Source organism: Pelophylax lessonae, assembly GCF_965119305.1.
Source record: "Pelophylax lessonae genome assembly, chromosome: 6".
NCBI classification, from domain to species: domain Eukaryota; kingdom Metazoa; phylum Chordata; class Amphibia; order Anura; family Ranidae; genus Pelophylax; species Pelophylax lessonae.
The window spans coordinates 24,967,121-24,979,571 of record NC_138773.1 but is presented as its reverse complement, the minus strand read 5'-3'; the positions used below and the strand labels follow the sequence as shown (position 1 = coordinate 24,979,571).

Here is a 12,451-nt window from a genome sequence, read left to right as displayed (position 1 = left end):
TGTGCAAGCGATAATATTGAAATGGAAGGAGTATCAGACCACTGCAAATCTACGAAGACCTGGCCGTCCCTCTAAACTTTCAGCTCATACAAGGAGAAGACTGATCAGAGATGCAGCCAAGAGGCCCATGATCACTCTGGATGAACTGCAGAGATCTACAGCTGAGGTGGGAGACTCTGTCCATAGGACAACAATCAGTCGTATACTCCACAAATCTGGCCTTTATGGAAGAGTGGCAAGAAGAAAGCCATTTCTTAAAGATATCCATAAAAAGTGTAATTTAAAGTTTGCCACAAGCCACCTGGGAGACACCAAACATGTGGAAGAAGGTACTCTGGTCAGATGAAACCAAAATCGAACTTTTTGGCAACAATGCAAAACGTTATGTTTGGCGTAAAAGCAACACAGCTCATCACCCTGAACACACCATCCCCACTGTCAAACGTGGTGGTGACAGCATCATGGTTTGGGTCTGCTTTTTTTCAGCAGGGCCATGGAAGATGGTTAAAATTGATGGGAAGATGGATGGAGCCAAATACAGGACCATTCTGGAAGAAAACCTGATGGAGTCTGCAAAAGACCTAAGTCTGGGACCGAAATTTGTCTTCCAACAAGACAATGATCCAAAACATAAAGCAAAATCTACAATGGACTGGTTCACAAATAAACATATCCAGGTGTTAGAATAGCCAAGTCAAAGTCCAGACCTGAATCTAATCGAGGATCTGTGGAAAGAACTGAAAACTGCTGTTCACAAGCACTCTCCATCCAACCTCACTGAGCTCAAGCTGTTTTGCAAAGAGGAATGGGCAAAAATTTCAGTCTCTCGATGTGCAAAACTGATAGAGACATACCCCAAGCAACTTACAGCTGTAATCGCAGCAAAAGGTGGCGCTACAAAGTATTAACTTAAGGGGGCTGAATAATTTTGCACGCCCAATTTTTCAGTTTTTTATTTGTTAAAAGAGTTTGAAATATCCAATAAATGTCGTTCCACTTCATGATTGTGTCCCACTTGTTGTTGATTCTTCACAAAAAATTACAGTTTTATATCTTTATGTTTGAAGCCTGAAATGTGGCAAAAGTTCGCAAAGTTCAAGGGGGCCAAATACTTTCGCAAGGCACTGTAGTTTCCATTGGAATTAATATAATAATAATTAATAGAAAACAGAACATAGAATGAATGCAATGAATAGATAAATGCAGTGTTCATGCATAGGGGTCTGACTAGGTTTATTTTTAGACAGGGCTGTGCAGTTCTGGGAGGCCATACAGTGAAGATCTCTGGACCCTTGCAGCTAATTGACCAATAATTTGGGAACGGATGCTCTGAAGCATAAGTGCATTAAACATAAACTAAAAGGAGGCTCAGGGGCACACCTTCTCTGTTGGGTATAGCGTGATAGAATTTGGAAGCTCAGTAGACAAACAAATAATACCCAGCCTCAAATATTTCTATAGCTGAGATGACTCACTTTCTGGAAAGTGCTGGGACAGATCAGTTAGTGCTGGAAATCTGGGGATCATGTTCTTAAGATGACACAGAAATGTTTGACAGTCTTCCTTCTGAAGTATGATGTTGATTATTTTTTCAACTCTGCTTCTTGGATCTTCATCATGTTGGAGATGAATCATCTCATCCGGGGTTATGAGGCCTTGAGATATCAGCTCATCACACAAACCTTCTACATTTTCCTTGAATACTTCCACTAATTTCCATTGAAAACGTTTTATCATCATCTCTGCAACTTCTCTGCCAGAAGCCATGATTTCTTTATTTCATAATCTAAGAATAAAAAAATAAATACAATTGAATAAAATAAAATAACCATTTAATCTGTGACTATTTTTTTTCTCAAATACATTTTTATTAAGATTTTCAAAAGATTACAGATTAACAATAAGAAAGAACAGACAACCAAATAAGTATATTGCATACCTTGGTCAAAAAGCCACTGTAAACAATACCGTGAGCTGTCGACGCTAACGCAGTCATTCAAATACCAGAGTAGACAGATATTGAAGAACAAATCAGAGTCCATATTTGTTTAAGATCGCTTCCAAGCATTGTAAAACTGAAGCCACAGAGACCATTGCTTTTCAAATTTTGGACCTCTCCCATCCTTATATGCCAGAATTTTTTCATATTGTGTGGGGATTTCCGCTGACATCCACCTAGAGAAAATGGATGATCTAACAGCAAGCAATATCTGCATGATTACGGTCCTAAGAGGGGCTGCAAATCCCAGAATTCCTATGCCCAACAAAGTCAATTCAGGACTAGGAGGGATAGAATGACCCACCAGTAGTGATGGATGAACATCGGCCGGGGCGGTTCGCGAACGTCAGCCGCAAATTTTCACAAATGTCCGCAAATAAAATTGATGTCCTTTTTTTCCCCACAAATAGAGCTTTCTTTTGGTGGTATTTGATCACCTGTGTGATTTTAATTTTTTGCGCTATAAACAAAAAAAGAGCGACAATTTTGAAAAAAAAAAAAAAACAATATTTTTCACATTCTGCTATATGACATTCTCAAAAAAAGAAATTTAAAAATCAAAATGTTTTTAACATTTTAGGCCAATTTGTTTTCTGCTACATATTTTTGGTAAAAAAAAAAATCGCAATAAGCGTATTTTGATTGGTTTGCGCAAAAGTTATTGCGTCTACTAACCACGGGAAAGATTTATGTGATTTTTATTGTTTTTTTTTTTTTTTTTACTAGCAATGGCGGCGATCTGCGATTTTTAGCGGGACTGCGACATTGCAGCGGCCAGATCGTACCCCTAACTGACATTTTTGACACTTTTGGGAGTACCAGTTACATACTACAGTAATCAGTGCTAAAAATATGTTATTGTAATAATGACACTGGCAGGGAAGGGGTTAACCCTATGGGTGATCAATGGGTTAAATATGAGCCTAGGGGAGTGATTCTAACTGTGGGCGGGGCGTGGCTTGTGAAATGACCATAGAGACATGTGATCCTATATAGAAGGATCTCATTTCAAGGAGAAGAACGGTCAGTTGTGTTTACAACAGCCGACCGTCCTTATCTCTCAGCGGGGAGCGATCGCGGGTGTCAGGCGGCAATCGGAGCATAGGCTTCCCCGCTGCTGAGTGGGGGTGGGAGTGTGCCGCCAGCGGCACGCACTTGCCCCCTGGGAGAGAAAGAGAGACTTTAACTTTTTTATAGTTATTTATTACATTATAATTTATGATTTTGTGTTTTAAACTTTATCATACCTGGGATGATATAAAGAAGAACGCACAGTAAAAAAAAATCATATGTAAATAGTTGGTTTGGGCTGCTCGTCCTTAAGAATTACATGCAAAATAATGGTACCTCTTTCAGCACCCAAAATTGGAAACAATCATACCGCCAGGAAACTGGCCACCAGGTCCTTAACAACTGATGACTCATCAGTAGAGTTGAGCGGACACCTGGATGTCCGTGTTCGACGGGTTCGGCCGAACTTTAAAAAAAAGTCCGGGTCCGTGTCCCGGACTTTTGCTGAACTTTTCCTGGACACCGAACCCCATTGAAGTCAATGGGGACCCGAACTTTCAGGCACTAAAATGGCTCTAAAACACCAAAGGAAAGGGCTAGAGTGCTGCAAATGGCAGCAAAACGTAATTAAGAGCATGGCAAGTGCTCTGCAAACAAATGTGGATAGGGAAATAACTTAAAACAACAAAAAAAACTGAAAAATAAAACAATGTTCTTCATCTCTGAAGGACGAGGCCCATATGGAGTAGGAGGGAGGTTGAGGTGGTGGTGGATGTGGCGGTGTCATAGGCGTGCGCACAAGGTGTGCCGGGTGTGCCTGGTCACACCCTAATCACCTAGGGCACATAGCATTATCACTCTGTTTGCCAGTGAGGAGATGGGAAAGATCTCCCTCGGACCTGCTCTGCTCTATTTCTCTTTGCCAGCAGGGAGAGTAATGTATTGGGGCCATGTACATGTAGGCAAACACATGCATGTGTATTTAAACTTTGGGGTGCACACCCTAATGCAATAGGCTGCGCACACCTATGGGCGGTGTAGGTGGAAGCGGCGGTGGAGGAGGACCAGGGTCGGATTAAGAGCATCATGGGCTTGGTGCTGAGGATTTTGAAGGGCCTTAAGGGCCGTGCCTTGGCATGCACCCAGAGGAGGAAGGGTGCAGCCATGCATGCCTAATTCAACATGGGATGCTGATGGGACACACATCCATGCATCGGCAACTGTCCCTCCTTGTCCGGCCTTCGCGCTGTGTGGGGAGGTTCTGAGGGTGCTGCCTGGGGAAGCGAGCATAGAAGCCAGACTTCTGTGTTTACAAGTGACAGAAGAGCGGTAACAGTGAATATGGCCAGCCCGGGGCCTATATAAAAAGGTAGGGGCCTGGAGCTGCAGCTCCAATAGCCCCTATGTTAATCTGGCCCTGAGGAGGAGGACGAGGTAGCCAACACTGCTTCTTTTCACAAATTTTAAATGAGGGTACACCCCAAAAGAGTGAGAAAGAGCAAAAATGGAACAATGGGTGGGTAAGGTCGGTATCCATTGCTATTCTGCACAAGGTACGGAAAAGTCCCGTGGGATCCATGCCTGGTTCATTTTAATGAACGTGAGCTTGTCCACATTGTCTCTGGACAGGCGGCTGCGCTTGTCTGTGATAACGCCCCCAGCCGTGCTAAATACCCGTTCAGATAATACACTGGCTGCAGGGCACGCCAGCACCTCCAAGGCGTAAAGGGCAAGCTCAGGCCATGTGCCCAATTTGGAGACCCAGAAGTTGAAGGGGGCAGACCCGTCATTCAGTACGTCTAGGCGTGTGCACACATACTGCTCCACCATGTTGGTAAAATGCTGCCTCCTGCTAAGACGTTCCATCTGAGCTGCTGGTGCTGATGTTTGTTGTGGCGTGCTGACAAAGCTTTTCCACATTTCGGCCATGCTAACCCTGCCTTCTGAGGTGCTGGCGGTGCCCTGGTTGCGTTGGCGACCTCCTCCTCCTCCTCCTCCTCTGCCTTTGCTTCCACTGTGGCCCCGCTGTCAGATAGGAATGCCAGCAGCATCGCGTCTACCAGCGTGCGCTTGTACTCGCGCATCTTGCGATCGCGCTCCAGTGAGTGAATTAAGGACGGTACGTTGTCCTTGTAACGGGGATCCAGCAGCGTGGCCACCCAGTAATCAGCACAAGTTAGAATGTGGGCAACTCGGCGGTCATTGTGGAGACACTGCAGCATGTAATCACTCATGTGTGCCAGGCTGCCCAGAGGCGACGAAAGGCTGTCCTCTGTGGGAGGTGTATCGTCCGTGTCCTCTGTATACCCCCAGCCACGCACCAGTGATGGCCATGAGCTGGCCTGGGTGCCACCCTGCTGTGAACATGGTTCCATCTCCTCCTCCAGCTTCTCCTCCTCCTCATCGTCCTCATCCTCCAGAACTGTGCCCCTGCTGGACAATTGTGTCCCTGGCGTTTGTGTGTGCAGGAACCCACCCTCGGAGTCCCTTGCGAATGACTGACCTGAAAGCCTTGGAAATGTTACCTCTTCATCCTCCTCCTCCTCCTCCTCCTCCTCCTCATCCTGTGCCACATCCTCTTCCATCATCGCCCAAATTGTTTTTTCAAGGAGGCATAGAAGTGGGATAGTTAAGCTGAGAACGGCGTCATCGCCACTGGCCATGTTGGTGGAGTACTCAAAACAGCGCAACAAGGCACACAGGTCTCGCATGGAGGCCCAGTTATTGGTGGTGAAGTTGTGCTGTTCCACAGAGCGACTCACGCGTGCGTGCTGCAGCTGAAACTCCACTATGGCCTGCTGCTGCTCGCACAGTCTTTGCAGCATGTGCAAGGTGGAGTTCCACCTTGTGGGCGCGTCACATATGAGGCGGTGAGCGGGAAGGCCGAAGTTACGCTGCAGCGCTGACAGGCGAGCAGCAGCAGGGTGAGAACGCCGAAAGTGCGCACCGACGGCCCGCACTTTCTGCAGCAGCTCTGACATATCGGGGTAGTTTTTAAGGAACCTCTGCACCACCAAATTCAGCACATGCGCCAGGCAAGGGATGTGCGTCAAACTGGCTAGGCCCAGAGCTGCTATGAGATTTCGCCCGTTATCGCACACCACCAGGCCGGGCTTGAGGCTCGTTGGCAGCAACCACTCATTTGTCTGCTGTTCCATGCTCCTCCACAACTCCTGCGCGGTGTGTGGTTTGTCCCCCAAACAGGCAAGTTGTAAAACTGCCTGCTGTCGTTTACCCCTGGCCGTGCTGAAGTTGGTGGTGAAGGTGTTACGCTGTCCGGATGAGGAGGCGGTAGAGGATGAGGAAGCGGAGTAGGAGGAGTTAGGAACAGGAGGCAAACTGAAGCGCCCTGCAATCCTCGGTGGTGGAAGGACATGCGCCAAATTGCTATCCGCCTCAGGCCCATCCGCCACTGCATTTACCCAGTGTGCCGTTAGGGATATATAACGCCCCTGACCGTGCTTACTGGTCCACGTATCGGTAGTTAGGTGGACCTTGGCACAGATGGCGTTGCGCAGTGCACACCTGATTTTTTTCCCCCACTTGGTTGTGCAGGGAAGGGATGGCTTGCCTGGAAAAGTAGTGGCGGCTGGGCACGACGTACTGTGGGACAGCCATCGACATAAGGTTTTTAAAACTGTGCGTCTCCACCAGACGGAATGACAGCATTTCAAAGGCCAATAATTTTGAAATGCTGGCATTCAGGGCCAGGGATCGGTGGGTAGGGGGGTACTTCCTCTTCCTCTCAAGTGTTTGGGAGATGGAAAGCTGAACGCTTCCACGGGACATTGTGGAGATGGTTGTTGGTGACCCAGGTGGTGGTGTTGCTGACAGATCGTCTGTTTGCAGGGTGGCAGGTGCCGGTATCACTACAGATGTGGCTGGAGCGGCCGAGACTGCAGCAGAAGAGGAAGCAGGATGAGCCAGAGACGTTTCTTGGTTTTGAAGGTGTGTACTCCACTGCAGCTCGTGCTTTGCACTTAGATGCCTGATCATGCAGGTTGTGCTCAGGTTGAGAAGGTTTATGCCTCGCTTCAGGTTCTGATTGCACAGGGTGCAAACCACTCGTGTCCTGTCATCAGCACATTTTCTAAAGAACTTCCACACTAGAGAACTCCTTTGAGCTGACTTTGGTGCGCTCGTTCCCTTGCTGCGTTGGGCAGTAGCAGGCGTAGTGTCTAGGGCAACGCCGCTCCCCTTCTGCACCCTGCTCCCTCTTCTGCTGTGCTGGTGGCTCTGTGCAACCTCTTTCTCCAAACTACTCAGGTCACCTGCATGACGTTCATTCCATGTGGGGTCGAGGACCTCATCGTCCTCCACATCATCTTCCACCCAGTCTTCACCCCTGCCCTCCTTGTCGGTCTCCACAACGCTGAACGCCGCAGCAGTTGGCACCTGCGTTTCGTCATCATCGGAGACGTGCTGCGATGGTCCTTGCATGTACTCATCTTGAGAAATAAGTGGTTGGGCATCGCTGCACTCAATCTCTTCCACTTCTGGGGCAGGGCTAGGTGGATGGCCCTGGGAAACCCTGCTGACAGAGTCATCAAAAAGAAGAAGAGACTGCTGTATGGCTTGGGGCTCAGACTGCTTGCCTGATTTGCAAGGGGGTGAGGTGAAAGACGGTTGGACATAGGCTGCAGGTGCCAACTGTGACCTTTCTGCAGTAGACTGGGTGGGAGACAATGTGAAGGAACTGGAGGCACTGTCAGCAGCAAACCAATCTACTATCGCCTCTCTGTGTTCTGGCCTCATCACTTCTAGAGGCGTATGATGCCCTACCAAATACTGATGCAGGTTCTGTCGCCTACTCACACTTGAGGAAGGTGTTTCACTTGTGCGTGTAGCTGGCACAGATCGACCATGTCCTCTCCTTGCAACAGGAGCTCTACCAGCAGCACCACGACCCAGGCCATGGCCCTTATTTGACGGTCTCCTCATATTTCTGTAATTTAAGATTTGGCCTAGAAAGGTGTTTATTGAATAGCGGAACAAAACAACAACAGTATCGCACGGGTGTATCTCACAGTCAAATATGCAAACTATGCCGCAATTTAATGTTTTTTACACAAAAAGGGTGTATATTGAATAGCGGAATAGGATAAAAAACTGTGTATCTCACACGTACAAACACAGACTAGGCCCGATTAAATTTTTTTCTACCCTAAAGGGAGGATGAGGAAGAGGAGTAGGAGGAGTTGGGAACAGGAGGCAAACTGGAGCACCCTAAAATCCTTGGCGGGGGAAGGAGATGCGCCAAACTAATTTAAAAGGTGTATCTCACACGTACCGATACAGACTATGCCGTAATTTAATTTTTTACACTCCAAAAGGGTGTATATTGAATAGCGGAATAGGAAAAATTTTATAATACGGTGTATCTCACACGTACAAACACAGACTAGGCCCCGATTACAATTTTTTGTACCCTAAAGGCAGGATGAGGAAGAGGAGTAGGAGGAGTTGGGAACAGGAGGCAAACTGAAGCGCCCTGCAATTCTTGGCGGGGGAAGGAGATGCGCCAAACAAATTTAAAAGGTGTATCTCACACGTACCGATACAGACTATGCCGTAATTTAATTTTTTACACTCCAAAAGGGTGTCTATTGAATAGCGGAATAGGAAAAATTTTATAATACAGTGTACCACACTAGGCCCCAATTACTATTGTTTGTACACCTAAAAGGATGGATGAGGAGTAGGAGTATGGAACAGGCAGCACCCTCAAATCTTCAGAAGTATGAGATGAACCTCAAAAACTTGGAAAGGTTGATCTCACACGTACTGACACAGACTATCCCGCAATTTAATTGATCCCCAAAGGTTTTTATTGAATAGCGGAATAGGAAATATGATCAAAAAAAGTGTATGTATCTCACACGTACACAACCACACTAGGCCCCAATTACTATTGTTTGTACCCCTAAAAGGATGGATGAGGAGTAGGAGTATGGAACAGGCAGCACCCTCAAATCTTCAGAAGTATGAGATGAACCTAAAAAACTTGGAAAGGTTGATCTCACACGTACCGACACAGACTATCCCGCAATTTAATTGATCCCCAAAGGTTTTTATTGAATAGCGGAATAGGAAATATGATCAAAAAAAGTGTATGTATCTCACACGTACACAACCACACTAGGCCCCAATTACTATTGTTTGTACCCCTAAAAGGATGGATGAGGAGTAGGAGGAGTATGGAACAGGCAGCACCCTCAAATCTTCAGAAGTATGAGATGAACCCCAAAAACTTGGAAAGGTTGATCTCACACGTACCGACACAGACTATCCCGCAATTTAATTGATCCCCAAAGGTTTTTATTGAATAGCGGAATAGGAAGTATGATCAAAAAAAGTGTATGTATCTCACACGTACACAACCACACTAGGCCCCAATTACTATTGTTTGTACCCCTAAAAGGATGGATGAGGAGTAGGAGGAGTATGGAACAGGCAGCACCCTCAAATCTTCAGAAGTATGAGATGAACCCCAAAAACTTGGAAAGGTTGATCTCACACGTACCGACACAGACTATCCCATGATTTAATTGATCCCCAAAGGTTTTTATTGAATAGCGGAATAGGAAATATGATCAAAAAAAGTGTATGTATCTCACACGTACACAACCACACTAGGCCCCAATTACTATTGTTTGTACCCCTAAAAGGATGGATGAGGAGTAGGAGGAGTATGGAACAAGCAGCACCCTCAAATCTTCAGAAGTATGAGATGAACCTCAAAAACTTGGAAAGGTTGATCTCACACGTACCGACACAAACTATCCCGCAATATAATTGATCCCCAAAGGTTTTTATTGAATAGCGGAATAGGAAATATGATCAAAAAAAGTGTATGTATCTCACACGTACACAACCACACTAGGCCCCAATTACTATTGTTTGTACCCCTAAAAGGATGGATGAGGAGTAGGAGGAGTATGGAACAGGCAGCACCCTCAAATCTTCAGAAGTATGAGATGAACCCCAAAAACTTGGAAAGGTTGATCTCACACGTACCGACACAGACTATCCCGCAATTTAATTGATCCCCAATGGTTTTTATTGAATAGCGGAATAGGAAATATGATCAAAAAAAGTGTATGTATCTCACACGTACACAACCACACTAGGCCCCAATTACTATTGTTTGTACCCCTAAAAGGATGGATGAGGAGTAGGAGTATGGAACAGGCAGCACCCTCAAATCTTCAGAAGTATGAGATGAACCTCAAAAACTTGGAAAGGTTGATCTCACACGTACCGACACAGACTATCCCGCAATTTAATTGATCCCCAAAGGTTTTTATTGAATAGCGGAATAGGAAATATGATCAAAAAAAGTGTATGTATCTCACACGTACACAACCACACTAGGCCCCAATTACTATTGTTTGTACCCCTAAAAGGATGGATGAGGAGTAGGAGGAGTATGGAACAGGCAGCACCCTCAAATCCTCAGAAGTATGAGATGAACCCCAAAAACTTGGAAAGGTTGATCTCACATGTACCGACACAGACTATCCTGCAATTTAATTGATCCCCAAAGGTTTTTATTGAATAGCGGAATAGGAAATATGATCAAAAAAAGTGTATGTATCTCACACGTACACAACCACACTAGGCCCCAATTACTATTGTTTGTACCCCTAAAAGGATGGATGAGGAGTAGGAGTATGGAACAGGCAGCACCCTCAAATCTTCAGAAGTATGAGATTGTGTTCACTGTACCCCACAAAGATTGTGTTCACTGCACCCCAAAAAGATTGTGTTCACTGTACCCCAAAAAGATTGTGTTCACTGCACCCCACAAAGATTGTGTTCACTGCACCCCAAAAGGATTGTGTTCACTGCACCCCACAAAGATTGTGTTCACTGCACCCCACAAAGATTGTGTTCACTGAACCCCAAAAGGATTTTGTTCACTGCACCCCACAAAGATTGTGTTCACTGCACCCCAAAAGGATTTTGTTCACTGCACCCCACAAAGATTGTGTTCACTGCACCCCACAAAGATTGTGTTCACTGCACCCCAAAAGGATTTTGTTCACTGCACCCCACAAAGATTGTGTTCACTGTACCCCAAAAAGATTGTGTTCACTGCACCCCACAAAGATTGTGTTCACTGTACCCCAAAATGATTTTGTTCACTGCACCCCAAAAAGATTGTGTTCACTGCACCCCACAAAGATTGTGTTCACTGCACCCCAAAAGGATTTTGTTCACTGCACTCCAAAAAGATTGTGTTCACTGCACCCCACAAAGATTGTGTTCACTGCACCCCAAATGGATTTAGTTCACTGCACACCAAAAAGATTGTGTTCACTGCACCAAGATTGTGTTCACTGCACCCCACAAAGATTGTGTTCACTGCACCCCAAAAAGATTGTGTTCACTGTACCCCAAAAAGATTGTGTTCACTGCACCCCAAAAAGATTGTGTTCACTGCAGCCCACACACAGCAAAATGGATGTGGATCACTGACACCTGCCTATCTCCTATCCCACACCACACAGCAATATCGATTGTAGTTTGTAGAACACACTTTCCCTAAAAATCAGCAGACTCTATCCCTAACAGGATTGATAAGAGATCGTAGATCGGGACTGAGTGCAGACCCCACCCCACACAGCAATATCGATTGTAGTTTGTAGAACACACTTTCCCTAAAAATCAGCAGACTCTATCCCTAACAGGATTGATAAGAGATCGTAGATCGGGACTAAGTGCAGACCCCACCCCACACAGCAATATCGATTGTAGTTTGTAGAACACACTTTCCCTAAAAATCAGCAGACTCTATCCCTAAAATGCCTACAACTCGCCCTGCCTAACACACTCCGACCTGTCCCTCAATTCTATCCGGACACAAATGTTTTTTTCCTGCCTGTCTGTCCCTAATCAGCAGCCAGCACGTTGATGTGTGCTCTCTCCCTGATCTAAGCAGCAGAATGACGCCGCTGCGGCGCTGCCTCGAACTTATAAAGACTTGGTCACATGCTTGAGACGGCCAATCACAGCTACTGATACATTTGCAGGCATGGCTGGGATGGCTTAGGCACACCAGTTAAACGCTTGTTGATTGGCTGTTGAAAGCCCGCCATGAAAAGCGCGCCAAAGCATGCAAAACCCGGAAATAAAACGACCGAACACGGATTTTTACCCGAATATACAGTAAAGTGTTCGTGTCCGTGTTCGGGTAAAAAAAATCCAATTATTCGGTACGAACACGAATAATACAGTCCGTGTTCGCTCAGCCCTACTCATCAGCTGTCAGCTGAATTCCCCACTGACAACTGAAATGCAAACAAAAAAATGCAGGCAATGAAAAATTCTGAATAAAACAGTGTGGGGTCCCCCCTCATCAATCCATACCAGGCCCTTCAGGTCTGGAATTAATTTTAAGAGGAACCCCCACACCAAAAAAAAAATCCCCCCTAAAAT

The 12,451-nt window shown here is 45.9% G+C and overlaps 1 protein-coding gene across 1 annotated transcript in view; it reads right to left on the bottom strand.

The window, feature by feature from the left end:
* Positions 1–1,681, bottom strand: part of LOC309558501 (up-regulator of cell proliferation-like) — a gene marked incomplete at its 3' end in the record, with an annotated part of 167,010 nt that extends 165,329 nt beyond the window's left edge. Inside the window, exon 1 of the mRNA XM_082261581.1 lies at positions 1,476–1,681. Within this exon, the coding sequence (XP_082117707.1) occupies positions 1,476–1,635 (160 nt within the window). The 5' untranslated portion in view covers positions 1,636–1,681. The remainder of the gene's footprint in view (positions 1–1,475) is intronic.
* Between the last annotated feature and the right edge of the window lie 10,770 nt (positions 1,682–12,451).